Source organism: Perca fluviatilis, chromosome 18 (genome assembly GCF_010015445.1).
Source record: "Perca fluviatilis chromosome 18, GENO_Pfluv_1.0, whole genome shotgun sequence".
Lineage (NCBI taxonomy): Eukaryota > Metazoa > Chordata > Actinopteri > Perciformes > Percidae > Perca > Perca fluviatilis.
The window spans coordinates 31841404-31862527 of NC_053129.1; the positions used below are offsets into that span (position 1 = coordinate 31841404).

General features: G+C 39.9%; 1 protein-coding gene across 3 annotated transcripts; it reads right to left on the reverse strand.

The window, feature by feature from the left end:
* Positions 1 to 162: 162 nt before the first annotated feature.
* Positions 163 to 16251, reverse strand: pax1b (paired box 1b). 3 transcript variants are annotated; one of them, XM_039781034.1, is made up of 5 exons: positions 16189 to 16251; positions 12238 to 12804; positions 6802 to 6974; positions 4308 to 4824; positions 163 to 415 (listed from the first exon to the last, which is right to left on the reverse strand). In XM_039781034.1, the coding sequence occupies exons 1-5, from the start codon at positions 16190 to 16192 to the stop codon at positions 357 to 359; spliced, it is 1320 nt and encodes a 439-aa protein (XP_039636968.1). In that variant the 5' UTR covers positions 16193 to 16251; the 3' UTR covers positions 163 to 356. The 3 variants fall into 3 exon arrangements, with proteins under 3 accessions (XP_039636968.1, XP_039636967.1, XP_039636966.1); XM_039781033.1 differs by having other exon boundaries at positions 16084 to 16206; XM_039781032.1 differs by having other exon boundaries at positions 15940 to 16206.
* Between the last annotated feature and the right edge of the window lie 4873 nt (positions 16252 to 21124).

The window sequence follows — 21124 nt, forward strand, 5'->3', positions numbered from 1 at the left end:
TCATACTACTCGCTACCGTTGTCGCTCTGAATACTACGTCATCTTACAGCGCTGCGGAGCTGCCACTCTGCCCGGTGCGTTCCATATGGGTTATTAAAGGGTATAAAGGGTGATTTTTGCGTCTGTATCTGACACTGAGAGCCACTGACCAAGCATCCGTATTATACGTTTTATTTAACATTTAATAATAAAATATATTTACAGCTTTACCAAAAATATTTTAAAAGATGATACAATTTCAAGAGTCAGAGGAGAGTTTCTCCTTCAGGTCTTCAGCCCCAGCCTGCAGCAGCTTTGCACTCTCTTTTAGTCTTTCACAACACATCGAAACATCTTCTTGCGTTTCCTCGGCGCCGTCACGAGGCTGAAGACAATCTGTGATGTTTGTACAGAGGACTCTGAGGTTTCCGGTCTTCTGCAGAGAAAACAGAAAGAAAATCATTCATCAGGATTGACATTTTCATGTCTCATGTGTAGTTTTTTAAGTCTCAGTAATGTCCTAAAAACAGCTGGCCACTGTAGTTTTTTTCAACGCATTCTCATAAACTGGTATGTATTGCTGCGTTCCAGACAAAATTTTTAGCCCGTAAGTTATGACTCACGACTTGGTAGCGTTCCAGGCAAAGTCACGACAAACCCTTCTAGCTGGCGTTAGCGTTAGCTAGCGGCTACCTACCAGCTACCTACCGGCTACCTACTGTTGACGTTAGCTAGCGCTAGCTGATACTAGCGATTTCTAGTCGGCGGCATATTTTGGGCTTCATTTAATAAACATAACCTATAGTAGCACACAGTCGTATGTGTATTGTTTTGATTACAATGTGTGGAATTACTTTACCTTGCCTATTTATGTCTATTTATTTCTCTTTCTCACTGTTAATCACCGGCGTCTGTACAGCATCAACAGGGGTCGCCATTGTTGTTTATGTGTGTGTGTGACGTCAAAAACTGTAACTGGGAGTACAACACTCTGGTACCAGTTCACGGGGAGTAAGTTACAGGTTAGACACTTACACGGTTAGAAGGTTGTGAAAACACAGGTTACAGGTTGAGTGGAACGCAGCATAAGTATCGTAGGAAAGCGACCACTGGATGGTCACGTGACGCCGACTACAGAGCTCTGGTCCTATCAGCGGCCAATGGCAGTCGAGTTTAGCCGACCAAAGGTTACTGGGAGCCGGCCACAGAGATCCGAGAGCTGTCTGTTGTTTCAGAGGCAATAGCAGTTGAGTTTAGCCGACAAAAAGTTAGCATCATACGGCGACCACGGTTCAGTTTAGACACCAAAACTAGTTAAGAAAAAAGAAGAAAAAAAAATATCGCGGTTTGGGACACGACAGGTTTCCTGGGTGAAAAGTTTTTTGTTTTCTGCTTGACTGCTTCCGGGACATGAACTCCGCTCCCCCGCTTGAAAGCCCTGTGTGTAATAAATGCGTTGAATTGTTATGAATTACAGTGCATTACTTTTTTTGTAGCATTATGTATGGACTATATCCACGATGTTCCACTTCTGGGATAGCTCCATTGCTGCTGGAAATTCCGCCGGATGTCCGTTACCTTCCTCTTTCTCTGTGTTGGGGTTCTAACCTCCGGTGGATTTGTGAGGACTATGGTTAACTGCTCCTCAGATCTCTGCAGGGTAAATCCAGACAGCTAGCTAGACTATCTGTCCAATCTGAGTTTTCTGTTGCACGACTAAAACAACCTTTGAACGTACACACGTTCCACCAAAACAAGTTCCTTCCCGAGGCTATTTTGCAGCAGCATCGTGGCTCCGCTCGGCACTTAGCGCCGCCCAAGACGATTGTGATTGGTTTAACGAATTGCCAATAAACCAGAGCACGTATTTCTCCCATCCCAGAATGCTGTGTGGACTAGCTGGACCCTCCTCCGTAGCGCTGTGGAGGAAGGTCTGGCAAAGCGAGACTACTATATGTATGAATGGTTCATGAGAATAGCCTGACTTGAAAGTGAAAGCCTTTCAAGTTAGGCGAGTGTTTTCCCAGGGAAGCCAACTCCACTTCCCGGGTTGAAGGCGCTGCGTTTTACCCAGCCATCAAAACAACAAACACACAAGACTAATCTTAACTAGTCGTTTTGGTGCCTTTTACGCGAGTCGGTTCAACCGGACGGTTGTTGGTTGGCGAACCGAGTCTATAGATTCGGTCAACGGTTCACGTGCCTGCGGCTGCGGCATCCGGCTACTCCCGGTCTCGGCAATAGCCGGGTGCCTGCCCGGTCTGCTCGTGACAGCCTGTAACATTCACTTCTCTAACATTTAACTTAACATAACTAAGATAACGTGTATTTGTATGTGATGCACTTCCCAATCAATAATGTGTGAATTTCCGAACACAATCACCTAAGATGCATCAGAAACAAGGCTTGGTTAATAACTCAAACTTGCCGAGAACCGTTAGACAAACCGTTTGCTTATATACTCGAGCGGTTGTTAACGGTTACATTCGGTCTCGACTCTCGGCAGTGCAGACTCTCGGCAGTAGCCGGGTGCGCGGTCTCTACAACTCTCTTAACAACTCTTTCGGTCCAATGAATCGTGCTGCTCGAGGTAGCCCATTTCCTGATTGATTCTACCACCACTCCAGTGGAGGCACTAATGAGGTAAAAAACAGGAGTGAGTCGGTTCATTGACGTATGGCACTCGATTCTCCCGGCTCAGTGACACGAATCGGGTTATTAACCGGCTCTTCGGTCAGTTCGTCATCACTAGTGCCTACACTTAACTGTCGCCGCCGCAGGACGGTCCCATTTTTGTCGGCTAAATTCAACCGTAACGGCCCCTCAATCAACCGTAACCTCACGGTGCTCTGTCCTCAACACTCAATAACCTTTTCTCGGCTCAGTTTGACTGTAAAGACCGCTAAATGTAACCGGTCAGTGGTCTCCTTATTTTTGTAGGATATCATACAAATTGTTGTGCATAATATTTCATACCATATCATACAAACCTGTTCATGAGAATGTGTTATAATAAACATATCGTTTCATCATTTAAATGTGAACGCATTGAACTCAGGTGATCATTATCTGTCTGGTGAGCTTCATGAAGAACTGGTTCTGCTGCGGTGCGTTTGTGAGCAGCCCCGATGATGCTTGAAGCTGCTTGTTTGAAATCAGATTAGTCTGGTTACACACTGGATGCGTCGCACGAGCGTGTCAGCTGCGTGGCGTGTCCGTTTATATTTTTCGGCTCCAATGTTAACAGGTTAGAGCTTACACACTGCCGGCTCGAGCCGCGCCGAAAACGCGTGCCTGCTAAAAATAGAGCCGACGCCTATTTTTCATGCGTTTGCAGGCAAAATAGAACAGGAAAAGAAGTTTATATGTCGTTTAGACACGAATACATATTAATAAATGACATGTTGATGTTTGAAAGTCTCTAGGTTTTGATATAAATGTAGATATAAATGTAATTTTAAAAAAAAATATATTTTCTAATATAGCACCTGTCAATACAGAACGAAATATTCTGTACCCTATTTTGCCTACAATACTGCCGACGTTGTCTTTACTGTAATCAGATCAGTATATATTTATGTTTAACATGGAATTTCATTTTATCAATGGGAAACATCCATGTGTCCGGACAAGGCTAGCAGCAGCGCCGCGTCTTGTCTTAGTCTTATTACAGTTTAAATTTACGGCTGCTGTTCTGTTGAGTTTTTCTGTCTATAAACACTGAAATGTAATCCTTTAGATTACTGAAGAAACCTTTAGTTAAAATATTAAAGTTAAAATAGAATAACATTTTAAATATGTGTATGTAGGTGGACTTTCTACACCTGTCATTAACAAGAATTCAGGCTGCAGACACTGTTTATTATATCATCTGCATTTTTATACTTGAGCAAAGTAAAACTTATGATTTTTTTTTTTTTTTTTTTAAATCTAACCCAGGAGCTGTTTCTCCTCTATGCAATTTTGGACCATTTTAATCTCAACCCTGTTTCTAAAAACACAAACATTAGTGGTTGTTGAGCAGAGAAACGCAGCCTTTCAACAGAAAATAAACCCGTTTTTATAGCTTATAACACACAAAGGAAGTACTTCGGCTTTTTGGATGAACTTTTCTCAGATTTGTTATTTTCAGACCGACCGCAAAGTCAACTTCCCCTACAGTGTTAAAAGACTGAAATACAACTGTGGATATCAACAGAGGGATGGAAGAAAAATGTGGAATTTGGAGGCGAAGAAATGCCCAGTTTGAGTCCACCATCTCCGTATGTTCTGTGTCAAAAACGTGATTTTGGTTGATTTACATCTATAAATAAAGTCATCAGTCTCACCGTCTCTTTGTAGAAGTTTGAAAGAAGTTGCAGAATGGAAATCTGCGGCGTCCTGTGCTGCTGCAGGATCGGGATGGGCCTGAGTCAGACCAGGTGTGAGACGGGGAGTGAAACTGGGAGTGAAACTGGGAGGGATACTGGGAGTGAGACTGGGTGTGAGACTGGGTGTGAGACTGGGAGTCAGACTGGGAGTGAGACTGGGAGTGAGACTGGGAGTGAGACTGGGTATGAGACTGGGAGTGAAACTGGGAGTCAGACTGGGAGTGAGACTGGGAGTGAGACTGGGAGTGAGACTGGGAGTCAGACTAGGAGTCAGACTGGGAGTGAGACTGGGAGTCAGACTAGGAGTCAGACTGGGTGTGAAACTGGGAGTCAGACTGGGAGTGTGACTGGAGGACTGGGGCTGCCAGTGGTGTCCTGTGCTCATGTAGTTGGCTGCTGGACCTCCGTAGATGCCATACTGGTTCGGTGGAGAGTACGCACAGGCTGAGACGTAACCATGCAGACTGGGCGAAGACTGAGGGAGGAAGAAAATTAAGAAACACGAGTGAATGGTGACTATCTATTGAACAGAACTTCTGATAAACCCAAGGCTGTTCTATTGAACCATTTGTACATATAGCTACAAAACTAAGGCACTGTAATTAGTATGTATTCCACGTATTTATCGCTGTGAGCAGCACTTTGACTGCTGCTGTTTAAGACTGCTCTAGTCCTCATAGGGAGGAGGTTGGGGGGGGGGTGTTTTGCTCCTAAGGAGAGCGGAGTTCATGTCCCGGAAGAAGTCAGCATTTCCTCTATGTTGATATTACAGCGGCGGCCTGCCACGGTAAAATTTCTGCCCCCACGGTATCAGAAATAGGGCAGACGCACAACAGGGTTTCCACTATGTACACCGCCGCTCCTTTACTTGTTTATGAAAAGTCATAAAGTCGTAATTACACAACTCTGCAGCGCTGTGTGCTCTACTGAACTCAAGCGAACTGTCATCCTCTCTCTCTCCCCTTTAGGGTGAGCAACTGGAACAGTGACAGGTACGTCATCACTCGCCAAGTCATGGCAACCAAGTAAACAACAGGGCGAGTAGCTGCTGGTCACTCAATCTAAGGCAAAGTGACAAACAGCGACGAAAGCCACAACATGAAATCCGTACTCACGTGCGTCCCGTGAAATATAGCATTGTGGACACTGAATTTGATAAATTAACTCTTTACCAGACCCCAGATGAGACAAGAAGCTAACGTTAGCGAACGCTGCGGTCCCTCTCCCGCTGCAGGAGACGCTGTATTCCTCCGACACGCTGTATTAACGTTACTGTTTTAAAACCGTTTTCCAGGTTAGTGGGGGTGCATACCGCTCAAAACGTAGCTAGTAATGTTCACTCAGCGTTTTGTTTTGTTGTTAAACTGTGTGTAAAATGAACGGTGACGTTAAATCACCCTACGGTACCGTCTATTTGCTGGATGGGTTCAAGGTAACGGTCGGTAGCTAACATTAGCAGATAAGCCCGTACTTTTTGACGTTCAAACCCCCTCCCCCTTCCCCCACCGCTGCTGAAAAAAAATCTAGAGGAAACACTGGAAGTTAAAAACTTCATGCACTTTCCAAAACATTTCCAAACTCTCCAAAATTGTCCAAAAATGTCCTTGAATCCAAAAACAGTCCACATTTTTTTTTAAATGTCCTCACTTCACAAAAACATGTCTTTAAATCCCAAAACATTAACAAAAATATCCAGACTTAAAAAACACCTTCGCTTTCCATGAATGTCCTTAATTTCACAAATAATTCCCCGCTTTTCCAAAACAGTCAAAGAATTTCTTTCCAAAATGCCCTTACTTTAAAAAAAAAAAGCCTTTTCCAAAAATGTCCTCACTTTCTATAAAATCATCTTCAATAATCGTCATTACTTTCAAGGTCCCAAACTCAAATTGTTCTTCACAAACGCAGACACAAGAGCACAAACACTCAGAGTTAAGGCCCTGCTCTGATTGGCTGATTAACAACCGTTAAACCACCGTTTTAAAATCAGCCAATCAGAGCTCAAGGTGTATCTACCCTAGCAACCATGGGTCAAACTGACGACAAACAGACTTTATTTTACTTATATAAAAAGCTTCATTTGTTATTATCATGTATCATCAGTACAGCTGTCTCTCTTTGTAGTTTTTGTTACTCTTAAACCATCTGGAAAACAGGAAGTGTGCCTCGATGATAGCCAATCAGAGCTCTGGTTACATTAAAGGATGCCAGGATGCCTCATGTGTGCCACAAAATAAAAACAGATGGTAAATAACAGCTGGTGAATCAAGTATTTTCAAGTATGTGTATAAATTCAGCTTTTGTTTTATCCTTTGTTGTCGAATCCAATTAAATTTTTTCCCACTTCGATAATCTGTTTTTAATTTCTAAATTCACTGATGATGGATTGATTTATTTAGCTGTTAGTCCAAAACTGGAAACACAAATGAGAGTTAAAGTCCATTTTATTTACCTGCTGTTGGTATTTGAGTTCCGGCTCGTTGCTGGTTTTCTCCACTTCATTGACTCCAGAGGGAAACTGTCTGCTGCCGCTCATACTGCTCGTACTACTGGTCATACTGGTCATACTGGTCATACTGGTCCTGTCCTCCATTTTGGCTGAGTGTCCTTCAGATCCACACAGTGCTGGAAAAGATTGAAACGATGACACTGAATTAACACAAATAGTTTCACATTTTTCGTTGATGTCTGCAGAAGTTTCACTCAAGAAAATGTTGATGAAAACATAGAAAATGAACATGAATTTCGAAGGAATTCAACTGTCTGTCACGTAAACCCGAAAATACAAATACAAAATCATTAAAATCATGAACTCAAGTGTCATTATGAAACAAATAAAGCAAAGACAGGTCTGTACAGTTGTGCTGTTGTAGTTATATGTAGCTTGCTGCTAGCATGCAGCCGGACGTCTGACTGTGAAATACCAAACTCCTGTTTGTGTCCCTTAAAACTGCAGTAATCCAGGGGTATTTCTGGATCCAGTCCTCCCAGTACCTGCTGAGACGTTTTTGCTTTTTAGCTACGTGTTCATCGGGTCCCGGGACACCGGCCTGAGCCTCCATTTCAACAATGAATGAATGAAAAATAGCAATGCGTGTTAGGGCCTATACAATCACCATGAACAGTTTTTAATGTTCTATCAGACTATTATTTTTTCTTTTTTATTTAACCTTTATTTATTCAGGGGAGGTTCACTGAGAGGCAGCCTCTCTTTTGCAGGAACGCCCTGATCACATTCACACAGTTCCACATTCATACCCTGCCCAGTACAACCACAGTCTGATCTGCTGGCCACTGAGCAGCTCCACTGGAGCCATTGGGGGTTAAGGGCCTTGCTCAAGGGCACCTCAGTGGTGGTAATGAGGGAGGGACAAGCACTGTTCTTTCACTTTCCCACCCAGATTTTATCCTGTCGGTCTGGGGATTGAACCAACGACCTCCCGGTCACAAGCTCCCTTCTCTAACCTTTAGGCCACCACTGCCCTATACTATAACTACTCGAGAGTCTGCTCTTGAGACTTTGCTCTAATTTTCGGGACAATTAGGGCAGGATTCGGGATTCGGGACAACTGCTTGGATTTCGCGACTGCCCCGAATTTTTTCGGGATGTCTGGCCTAATAGAGATGTTTTGTCGAATGTTAGAAACACAATCAATTCTGAAAAAAACTAAAAAAATATGGGTTTAAAGATCACATTCTGATTATATTATGCATAGGCGTAATTTACGGGAAGGATTGGGGGGTTTCGACGCCCCCCCCCCAATAATCAAAACTGGCCTTTTATTGAAATTAGCTGTGATGCTAAAGCAGTTTTAGCTTTCCCATGATGCTCTGGAAAGTGTTTGACCAAGCAGAGGAATTGCTTTCAGGGCCCGTGAAATAAAATCGGAAAAATACATATTTGACCGACCCACAATCCTGAAATAAGTTTTTACAGAATAGTCTGAAATTAAGTACAGTTAAATAATAGTATGACCATCAAATGGCTGAAGATAAACATACATTTTGCTAATACTGGAACAACAGATTTATACATTACAAATGTGGTGCTATAATACAAAGTAAATGATTTATGCTATAGACCTTTTGCACAGCAGACATTTTGACTTGTCATAGTAGGAAAAACTTAGGACCTCTCCTAAGTGGAATGCAGCCATCAGTAATGGTTTAATACCAGGGCCTCTCCTAAGTGGAATGCAGCCATCATTTATGGTTTACTACCAGGACCTCTCCTAAGTGGAATGCAGCCATCAGTAATGGTTTAATACAAGGGCCTCTCCTAAGTGGAATGCAGCCATCAGTAATGGTTTAATACAAGGGCCTCTCCTAAGTGGAATGCAGTCATCAGTAATGGTTTAATACCAGGACCTCTCCTAAGTGGAATGCAGCCATCAGTAATGGTTTAATACCAGGACCTCTCCTAAGTGGAATGCAGCCATCAGTAATGGTTTAATACCAGGACCTCTCCTAAGTGGAATGCAGTCATCAGTAATGGTTTAATACCAGGACCTCTCCTAAGTGGAATGCAGCCATCAGTAATGGTTTAATACCAGGGCCTCTCCTAAGAGGAATGCAGCCATCAGTAATGGTTTAATACCAGGACCTCTCCTAAGTGGAATGCAGCCATCAGTAATGGTTTAATACCAGGACCTCTCCTAAGAGGAATGCAGCCATCAGTAATGGTTTAATACCAGGACCTCTCCTAAGTGGAATGCAGCCATCAGTAATGGTTTAATACCAGGGCCTCTCCTAAGAGGAATGCAGCCATCAGTAATGGTTTAATACCAGGACCTCTCCTAAGTGGAATGCAGCCATCAGTAATGGTTTAATACCAGGGCCTCTCCTAAGAAGAATGCAGCCATCAGTAATGGTTTAATACCAGGACCTCTCCTAAGTGGAATGCAGCCATCAGTAATGGTTTAATACCAGGACCTCTCCTAAGTGGAATGCAGCCATCAGTAATGGTTTAATACCAGGACCTCTCCTAAGTGGAATGCAGCCATCAGTAATGGTTTAATACCAGGGTCTCTCCTAAGTGGAATGCAGCCATCAGTAATGGTTTAATACCAGGACCTCTCCTAAGTGGAATGCAGCCATCAGTAATGGTTTAATACCAGGACCTCTCCTAAGTGGAATGCAGCCATCAGTAATGGTTTAATACCAGGACCTCTCCTAAGTGGAATGCAGCCATCAGTAATGGTTTAATACCAGGACCTCTCCTAAGTGGAATGCAGCCATCAGTAATGGTTTAATACCAGGACCTCTCCTAAGTGGAATGCAGCCATCAGTAATGGTTTAATACCAGGGCCTCTCCTAAGTGAAATGCAGCCATCAGTAATGGTTTAATACCAGGACCTCTCCTAAGTGGAATGCAGCCATCAGTAATGGTTTAATACCAGGACCTCTCCTAAGTGGAATGCAGCCATCAGTAATGGTTTTGTATACACCTGTGCTTTCCCTACTATGACATGTCAACATGTCTGCCGTGAAAAAGGTCTATTCAACTGAACTGGTTGAGATATGTAGAGCATGTTGTTTTGCTACAGCTCTTAAAATGAACATGAAACAGACTATTTGGGCATACGTGTCCTGGGACCCCCTAGATAGGTGGAGTCAACTTCCAGGTTTTGGTACAGATGGTTTTTACACCTTATGCAAACCATAACACATGAACTGTAAAGACCACCTTTTCAAGTGGACTTGGGCGTGGATGTGTTCATACTTTAGGATCCGGGCCCAGGCCCCTAAAGTAAAACCCCCCTTACTGCCTTATATTCCATTATAGTTTGAAATGTTTAATTGTCACTTATATTTTTCCTTCAAACATAAAATGGTGCAGAAACTGATCAGAAAGTGTTTGACACTGAAAATGTCCTAACCCCCATTTACATATGTTCCCCCACAAAGGCCCATTCTGAGGCATGAAAAAATAATGATGTATATATACATATTTTTTTTTATTTGAAATTTGTGTGTTAAAATACAGAACATTTGAAAAAATTCTAAAATGCCAACAACAATAAAAGCCAGAAAAGCAACAAAAACATCGGAAAAAGCATCAGAGGTCGAAAAAAGTGTTACAAGGGTCGCAAAGCGACAAAAATGTCCAAAAGAAAACCACTCAAAATATCATAAAAATTGACAAGTGTTGGAAAAAAAAGTGACTTTAATCTCCCAAAACCAGCGTCTGTGGCGAAAAAAAGTTGTCAGAGCACAAGATCATGAATGAAATATATATATATATATATATATATATATATACACACACACATATATAGGGCTGAATCTTTTCTTGCCTAGAAATGCATGTGCACTTTGAAGAGAAAATAAATATTTAAAACAAGATCATAAATAATTATATTTATAGCTTAAATGTGTGATTCTTCTGAAAATGAAAAATATGTCCATTATCGTAGCTTTAAAAGTAAAAGTAGTAAAAGATAGGCTACCTTATTCTGTGCAGCATCAACATTTGCACAAGTTTTTAATGGACTTTATAACTACTATTTACTATAGGACTATTGAACAACCATGATATTATGTTTTATTTGGGAATTTGGGATGATTTTACAACCTGCAATTAAAAACTAACACTTCTTGGATATTTTATAGTCTAATTTAATATGTTTAAGTTAAAAAAAAAACATTTAATTTTAAATTTAAATTATTTTATGTTCGGCTATTTGTCTCAAAACTTGTAACATTTCCGTGTAACAGAAAAAAAATTTTTTTTGTTGCTTTTAAATCACTTCTGTTGAAGTAGTGTTGGCTTTATGTTCACAAACTAATTGGGAAAATAAAGGCCTAAAAATGCCCCAAAAAATATATAAAAAAAGATTTGACAAAAGAAAGTGACAAAAACATCGGAAAAAGCGTCAGAGGTCGAAAAAAAGTGTCGGAGCACAAATTATAATGCAATTCCAAATGTAAAAAAGACTAAACTACAACTGTGAATCACATTTTAGGGACATTTTCTGTTTTTACGGTCATACAACTGTTAATTCACAGAAATAGAGAGTGACCATGTACCCTAAAGTCTGGGGTTTGAGTCGCCTATTTCATTGTGAACATCAATAAAATAATTAGACCTAAGTTACAGAAAAGAAACATTATAGTAGTGTGGGAAAAGTTTAGTTTTAAGCAAATTAAAGGTAGCCAATAAATCAGGCCACCAATGGTCACCACCAATATCAGTTCTTAAAATATTCAGAATTTCTTTTATCAAAGTAATTAACTTTTGGACAAACATTCATGTAACAAACTTTATTTCAAACGCAATAGGCTATGTCATTGTCAACATCAATAGGCTAAAGTTATTAAATTATTAAAAAAAAGGCTTGGTAGCCTAAATTGAAGGTAGCCCCTATAGGCGTAGAGTTTGGGGAGGATGCAGGGGATGTGTAGCCCCCAATATTTAAAAAAGGGAGATTTGAAAATATTAAAGACAACCCACTCCCCAAAAAGAGGTCAAAATAACTCAAAACGTATGTTTAGAAAATCCAGATGTGATTTCTTGTGATTTCTTGTCTTTTATGTAGATTTAAACTTTGGAGCTTCTGGCTTCAACAAGGTCTCGTTCTCTCAACAGATTTGTTGTGGAGATGTTCATGATTCCTAAAAAGAAAACTATCCCGAAACACTGATGATGTTTTGAATGTGCAGAACGTTTTGAACATTACAGGAGAATAATAACATAAATAAAGACGTTTGCACCATAAATTGCTGCATAAAAAAATCACCAGAATGCAGGAAATGAATTGTTCCACGTTCAAATTTTATTAGATTTTATGGGGGCCGTTATCCTATGCCCCCCCATGTTGAAACAAAACCTACGCCCTTGAGGTAGCCTATGAGGACTTAAAAACAAAAAAACAGTGTCTCCACCAACCTGCCGGGTCCATGAAGGCTCGGATGCCCAGGATGTTGTGCCAGCTCCGCGGCAGGCCGACGTGCCCGGTCCCGGTGTGGGTCCCTGCGGGCCCGGTGTATGAGTATGTCGGGTACACGTGTCCGTACTGCAGCTGAGCCGGGGCCGGTTTGCCGCTCTCATACGGATGTTTTATATTAGTTTTATTCCTGAGTATCCGGCTGATGGAGCTGACAGACGGCACGTTGTGCTTGTCACACACCCCGTCCGACAGCAGCCGGTCCCGGATCTCCCAGGCGAAGATGCCCGGGTCGTCCTGCTTGTAGTCCCCGATGCTCCGGACCACGGCGGGGGTGGTGACCCGCGGCTTGCTGCCGCCGATGGCTCCGGGCAGAATGGAGCCGGTGTCGTTGTAGCGCGCCAGGATCTTGGACACGCAGCCGTGGGAGACGCGCAGCTGGCGGCTGATGTCGCAGGGCCGCATGCCGAGCTGCGCCAGCTCCACGATCCGCAGCCGCACCGGGCCGGGCAGCGGCCGGCCGTTAACAAACATCCCTCCGAGCTGGTTCACCTCCCCGTAGCTCTGCGCTGCACACACACACACACACACACACACACACACACACACACACACACACACACACACACACACACACACACACACACACACACACACACACACGGGACTTTTAATATAAAGATTAGGATTTAGGCTCTCTGTCAGTTAGGCTAACTGCTCTTTGAGGAGAAGGAGGTGAAAGAGGGGAGTAGAGAAGTTTAAGGAAGAAAAGGAGGGAGAGAACCAAATGCTGTAACAATTCCAAATGTTGCTGTACAATTAATTGTCTCAGAAATAATTGCGATTAGCCTACCAATATAATTGTCTCTTTCTGTCAAATTTAAAAAAATATTATTTTTAATTATTATTTTTTTTAAACAAATTCAAGTTTTTAATGAATCCCAGGATATATCTTTTGCTTTACTGTCATGTGACCCAGATAATGCAATAACACAAATACACAGCCAAGTTAACAACGTCAAGTGCCACCAACTAGCATAGCTTTAGCTCAACAGTCTGACCAATAATCCCTTATATTATAACAATCTGGCGTATCTGAACAAAATCAACAATGACCATCAGCAGTCAAAACCTAAAGACCTTAGCAATTAATTGCGGTTAAACAAAGAAACCACGATTTATGTTACAAAATTGACAATTAGACAATTATGTACTAGTTGTTACAGGCCTACCTCTTAGGGAGGAGATTGTTGGGTCTTTCTAAATTATAGTCTGGCAGGGCTGCACATTTAATCGCAATTTTATCGAAATCGCAATATGGACTATAGTGCAATATCCAAATGAAAGTATTGTGGTGCTGCAGAGACATCCCAGCCTACAAATGTTATCCTACTGACCAAATCCCCCAAAACCCACACTATTTATCATTTTAATTTGAATATTTTTCAATAAAAATGAGAATAACGACACAAAAATGATCATTCCCTCCAATGCCGTGAATCATATCGCAATATCAGTCAAAATAATCGCAATGAGATATTTTCCTCGTATCGTGCAGCCCTAGAGTGGGGTCACTCTATCTGTAAAGTGTCCTGACATAACGCCAGTTATGATTCCACACTATAAATAAAATTGAATCGAAAAAAAAAAAAAAAAAAGAAAAAAAAAAAAAAAAAAAAAAAAAAAAAAAAAAAAAAAGAGGAAAGAAAGAAAAAAAAAAGAAAAAAAAAAAAAAAAAAAAAAAAAAAAAAAAAAAAAAAAAAAAAAATGAGTAAGTTCAATAAGAAAAAAGAAAAAAAAAAAAAAAAAAAAAAAAAAAAAAAAAAAAAAAAAAAAAAAAAAAGGAAAGAAAAAAAGGTATTGAGATGATGATTGTAGGCCTATATAATGTCTAGTATTAGAAAAGGTAGGCCTAGCGCAGCCTTCTAATGGTGCAAAAACACAAACTGCAAGCGTTCCATGAAAAGAAATTGACGTTTGCTTTTCAGAGATTGAAGTTTTATCAAATTTAGTTTGATAAATAAAGGATTTTTTTTAGGAAATTTAACTTTCATCAAAGAAATGAGCTACAGTTCTTATATGCATTCAAGAAGTTATGATGAGTTATAAACAGTGTAGCCTATGGTTTTAATACAATAAAAACATCTATACTCTTAGAGCAGTGTTTCTCCAAGCGACAAAAACTTTAAAAAAAAGTGACAAACTTCAAAAACAGTGACAAAAACTCTGGGTTACATGAAGTTTTTGTCACTGTTTTTGAAGTTTTTGTCGCTTTTTGTCACTATTTTTGACCTGTTCTTTCCTTCCTTCCTTCCTTCCTTCCTTCCTTCCTTCCTTCCTTCCTTCCTTCCTTCCTTCCTTCCTTCCTTCCTTCCTTCCACTGTCTTACTTTGACGAATTTTTTGTTGCTTTTTTAAAAAAAACAATTCAGCCTTTTTCAAGGTTTTTGTCACTGTTTTTTGTCTTCCTTCTTTCTACCGTGTTTTTTTTCTGTCTCTTTTTTACGAAGTTTTTGTCGCTGTTTTCTAAGGTTTTGGGACTATTTTCCATCTATTCTTGCCTTACTTCCTTCTTTCTACCGACTTCTTGCGTTCTTAAGTTTTTGTTGCCTTTTTTCATCAGCATTTAAATGTTTTTCAGTGACATGGCTGTTGTTTGGTAAATCTATCACTGGTCACGGTGTACTTGGCTTAAAAACAAAATTCAAATGGGGGGTATAGAAAAACGAACCAGGTCAAGGATTTTTCTGTAACTAAACCTCTTTGTTCTGCCATAAAGCTATAACAACATTTTAATGAAAACAACATAGGCTATATGTTTTCATTTTAAGGAACACTAATTTGTGTAATTATAACCATACTAAAAAAAAGCCTCTGTTGTGTTGATTTGTGACTACAGCAACACGGCTACTAATTACCATTTCACTTTCAGCTGAAGGGTTTGATTTATAGACGATCATTTGCATTATTGTGTTTTTATGATTTCATTATGAGTAAAATATTGCTACTGTGTTTCCTAACACCATGTGGCCTTGACATTTAACAGCTTTAGAATATGAATGAATCAAATATATCCAATCATCAAGCTTCAAATCTTATATAAAAAAAAAAAAAACTGTCAATCCAAATAAATGCAGGTTAAGGATCTTGAAATCTTGTCCAGACTCCATGTGATCTCTCTTTATGTAGGCATATAAGAAATATAAGCAGATGCAATTCATTTTTTTTCCATTATGAATTTAAAATTCTTGACAACAAACTGCACCCTGGGTCCTGAATCAACTAAAGCGGACACTTCATGTGTCCACTTCCTTTTCATTTAATATCTTTCTTATCATATTTAGAGTGTTAATCATCTGATTGTATCTGTTTTCATACATCTACAGACATCTGATATTCTCAACTTCAATTTTAACGGCTGAATGTTCCGTGGGGAATAACATTATCCGAATCAAATGCAACTGCATGTACAATTTTCATTTATTTTCCTGCATTTATGTGACCGGTTATGAATCGTAAAATAAAATCTTAATTCGCAATCAACCATGTCCCCAGATTAAGGAAATTACACTTAATTTTATATATTAAAGCGACACAAATGTCCATAAAATTACATTTCACAAAATCTGACTTTATAACTCACAATCTACCAAGGCTACTGTAGTCTTATTGTCCATGCAGTTGACATTTTGAAAGCATACTTACACATTAATGAATGCATAAACAAATAAAGTAAAGTTGTAGTAGGGTTTGATCGTCTTCTTTTCTCCTGCCGCTTATGTCATAAAGAACTGTAATCTAACAATAAAACTCACATTTCCAAACAAACAAGCACCGAAGCAACTTTACCATAAGAAAACATCTGAAATGGAGAGTAAAAATATTTCTTTTTTTAGCCTGGCATGGATTCACTCTCTCTCTGTTTTGTGTAAGTTTAAATTTTCTTCGCCTCACCCATCAGCTGCCGTCCGAATAGTCTCACTGCTCACCATCCAACGCTCCGACTGCAGTGATACTCCTCCTCCTCCTCCTCCTCCTCCTCCTCCTGTTCATGTCATCGTTTCCTGTTTGCAGGAGGATCATTTTGCGTCAGCACTCAGAAGGCCGAGGAATCCTGAAGGGCTCTTCGGTTCACATGTTCACACTGAACGCGTCATAACAGGCTGAGGAAACCCTCTCCCCCTTTGACTTAGAGAACACAACCAATCAAATCAGTGATTCCCAAACAGGGCTAAAGGGTACTTGTCAGTAGGCCTGTAACAATTAGTACATCATTGTCTAACCGTCTTTTCTTTTTAAACGTAAATGCGGTTTCTTTGTTTAACCGCAATTAATTGCTAACATTAGCCAAGGTCCTAAGTTGTATGACTGCTGATGGTCATTGTTGATATGTTTGGATATGCCAAATTGTAATTATATAAGTGATTATTGGTCGGACTGTTAAGTTAAAGCTAGGCTAGTTGTTGGCACATAACAACAAAAATGACGAGGGGGGATACAGTTAGAAAAAGATTTTAGTATTTGAAGAGGCGTGGTTTACTTCATAAGCTGTGTATTTGTGTTATTACATTATCTTGGTCACATGGTATGGAGTTAGATTTGTGTCTTTATTACATGCGAGAAAATAAATGATCTAAGAGAAGAAAAAAAAATTTTGAGAGCAAAAGTTATCACACTAATAGCAATTTTATTGTTAATCGCAATTAATTTACAGAAAAATGTGGAAATGTTACAGCTCTATTTGTCAGGCTGTGTGACAGGCAGGGGCGAAAAAAATTAGGAGGGCACCAGTGCACAGAATGTTTTCTAGCATAAAGGACAGCATATATGGCTCTGCATCGCCTCTTCTTAATTTTAGAGGGCACTTCATCACGTTTCCTTTAGGCTTACTGGAAGGACACCCTAGAGCAGTGGTTCTCAGACTTTATGTATTAGATGTTTTATTACAGAAAGTGTATGAAACCCATGACCAAAACATGGCACACATTCTGTCATTGTGATACGTATGGAATTATAGTGAAAATAAATGATTCCCCTTTGTCCTTGGGACCCCCTGGAACCCCCTCAAGGACCCCTAGGGGGCCCCCAGACCCCACTTCGAATACCAAATGTTAACAAATAGTTAGCTCAAAGTGGCCTCATGCATAAACTGTTAAAATAGTTAGCTTAAAGTAACGGATAAACAGTTGTTTTTTTCCCCCAATGGCGCCTTCCAGGCAGTGCTGCCTGGAAGGCACCGTTGGGAGGCACTGGTTATGGTTATGGTTATGCTTAGGGTTAAGGTTAGGGTTAGGGTTAGCTGCCTTGAAGGCAGTGGATGCAGCGCTGCCTGTAAGGAGTAGTTGGGGGCAAAAAACACCATCGAGCAGCTAAAAGTGACAAACAACTGAAATAGTTAGCTAAAAGTGACGGATAAACAGTTGAAATAGTTAGCTAAAAGAGACGGATAAACAGTTGAAATAGTTAGCTAAAAGTTACAGATAAACAGTTGAAATAGTTAGCTAAAAGAGACGGATAAACAGTTGAAATAGTTAGCTAAAAGTTACAGATAAACAGTTGAAATAGTTAGCTAAAAGAGACGGATAAACAGTTGAAATAGTTAGCTAAAAGAGACGGATAAACAGTTGAAATAGTTAGCTAAAAGAGACGGATAAACAGTTGAAATAGTTAGCTCAAAGTGACAGGTAAACAGTTGAAATAGTTAGCTGAAAGAGACGGATAAACAGTTGAAATAGTTAGCTGAAAGAGACGGATAAACAGTTGAAATAGTTAGCTAAAAGTGACAGGTAAACAGTTGAAATAGTTAGCTGAAAGAGACAGATAAACAGTTGAAATAGTTAGCTGAAAGAGACGGATAAACAGTTGAAATAGTTAGCTAAAAGTGACAGATAAACAGTTGAAATAGTTAGCTAAAAGAGACGGATAAACAGTTGAAATAGTTAGCTAAAAGAGACGGATAAACAGTTGAAATAGTTAGCTAAAAGTGACAGGTAAACAGTTGAAATAGTTAGCTCAAAGTGACAGATAAACAGTTGAAATAGTTAGCTAAAAGAGACGGATAAACAGTTGAAATAGTTCGCTAAAAGTGACAGGTAAACAGATGAAATAGTTAGCTAAAAGAGACGGATAAACAGTTGAAATAGTTCGCTAAAAGTGACAGGTAAACAGTTGAAATAGTTAGCTAAAAGTGACAGATAAACAGTTGAAATAGTTAGCTCGGAAAGTAATGGATAAACAGTAATATAGCTTAAAGTAGCCTAATTAAAATGAATGAAAGTGTTGATGAAAGTGTTAATGAAAGTGATAATGAAAGCGTTAAGTTCATCTGACAGGGATGTGGACACACAACTGAAAATAATATTGGGAACTACTGGTTAAATGGACCATTCCAATATATGCTAGGGGTTGTTTTCGCCAACATTTCTAACAATAGTATTGTTGTACTCACCAAGTTACTAATAGTTGATATCTGGGAACACTGTGACATCAGGGTAAGAAACAAAGCAGTCAGACGATCAGACAGTTTATCCAGATTATCTAAAAACATTATTTGGAGGTGAAACAGCAAGTGAACACAACTGGTGATAATCCCTCACTACCCAGGAGCACAGCTTTGGCAAGTAGCCTACGTTACAGTGGGTCACAGTAGAAGTGGGCCTATGTTTCTGTTTCATAGATACACTGGGAGAAGTGATGGCCCTGTTTTCTTACATTAATGCATCAAGTAGTCTGTATCATTACAGTTTATTGTTATAAACAAGTACATGAAGAACACAACATGATGAAGACGAGTGCAAATGAAACACAAACATAAATACACCACAGATTCTCCCAAACTTACTTCTTATTTGAAGGCATCATTTTTGATGCAAGTTCGCCTCCTTTTGGACAATTTCTGCATTACATGTCCCCCCCTATCAGTGAAGAGAGGATCAGAGAAAGATCAGCTGTAATTTAAACCTTTTCTAAATGCGTTGGAATATATTTGTACTTTTTCACAGGTCTGAAAATCACAAATCATCAGAAGCAGCTTTGCTACACTTTCGGTAAATTAATTCAAATGAACTGCTCAGTACAGCAAGTCAGACAGGCAAACACTTAAACATTTATGAAGAATACAGTTTCCAATAATATATTATTAATGGATAAATATTATTTGGGGGAAAATGGAGCAGTACAACTTTTAAGCAGCGGCGCAGTATGGGTAGTTACTGGGGCTCCAGCCCGAATATTATCTTAGAAGCCCTGAATCTTTGAGGATTTTAAAATAACTTCCAATCGGGAGAAATTCCTACATATACTGAACATTATTAAATAGAAACCAGACAATCAAATCAGACAAATTGTTGCCTCTTTTGAGGTGGCAGGAGTGAAAATGAATCATCTTAAAAGGTCCCATGGCATGAAAATGTCACTTTATGAGGTTTTTTTTAACATTAGTATGAGTTCCCCCAGCCTGCCTATGGTCCCCAAGTGGCTAGAAATGGTGATAGGTGTAAACCGAGCCCTGGGTATCCTGCTCTGCCTTTGAGAAAATGAAAGCTCAGATGGGCCGATCTGGAATCTTCTCCTTATGAGGTCATAAGGAGAAAGGTTACCTCCCCTTTCTCTGCTTTGCCCGCCCAGAGAATTTGGCCCACCCATGAGAAAGAGACATCATGGCTTTCAAACAAGCAAAGTGGCAGTTGGTCAAGGCCACACCCCCACCCTAACCCTTGCCCCCCCCCTCCTCCTCAATAGCATTTAAAGCTACAGACACAGAAATGGCACATCCTAAGGAAAGCTCATCGTGGGACTGGCTCTGAATTTAAGGAAAGAGACTTCAGATCCAGTATTAGGGGACCACTGAGGCCTATATAAAAGAGACTTCAGATACAGTATTGGGGGACCACTAAGGCCTATATAAAAGAGACTTCAGATACAGTATTAGGGGACCACTAAGGTCTATATAAAAGAGACTTCAGATCCAGTATTAGGGGACCACTAAGGTCTATATAAAAGAGACTTCAGATCCAGTATTAGGGGACCACTTAGGCCTATATAAAAGAGACTTCAGATACAGTATTAGGGGACCACTAAGGTCTATATAAAAGAGACTTCAGATACAGTATTAGGGGACCACTAAGTCCTATATAAAAGCATCCAAAGAGCACCATGTCATGGGACCTTTAAACGTTTGTTGTGTTCTGGTTTCAGAATGACGAAGACAGTTCGAGAGCAATATATAAAACAGGATGGCTCTAAGGGATGATTGATGACAGTAAGATGTTCTAAATGATATAGAGGCTACATGTTTTACCTGAAAGTCTTGCAGTTCCTCAGTCTGACAGCAGGGGGCAGTCTGAGCTCAGGGTTGAACCGAGGGGCAGAGATGTTTACAGTGACAGACATAGAACCACAACTCCATCTGAAGTTTTAATCTACTGAGCATGCTCAGAATATTCTATTACCACCAATTATTTGTTTTTATCTGGTGTCTGAGCTGCTTTTTCTTTATAATACTTGCAGACTGTGAGGAAAAAGGGGATTTTTAAAGGGTTTAAAATGATTTTGGAGGATGAAGTTGTGCCCCCAATTAAAAAAGCCCTTGTGATTTGTTTTATTTTTTTATAATTTAGTTTATATGAGGCTATATTTGATTAGTTTCCTTATTTTTATATAGTTTTCATGTTTGACCTGCTACTGAATTTCTGATTGAGGATTATTTTATTATTATAGTTTTTACGGGGACTTCGACTTTTTTAAATGTGACTAATTTTTGGGAACCGTAGCGCATATATGTATGTATGTATGTATGTATATATATATATACACACACACACACATACATACATACATACAGTACAGGCCAAAAGTTTGGACACACCTTCTCATTCAATGAGTTTCCTTT

Bases quoted from the DNA above. Each gene is read 5' to 3' on its own strand.
- pax1b (XM_039781032.1), bottom strand. The intron at 6,975-12,237 runs GTTGGTGGAGAC...AATCTTTTCCAG, and splicing joins AGCCTTCATGGACCCGGCAG to CACTGTGTGGATCTGAAGGA. The intron at 416-4,307 runs GTGAGACTGATG...TTTTCTCTGCAG, and splicing joins CAAACTTCTACAAAGAGACG to AAGACCGGAAACCTCAGAGT.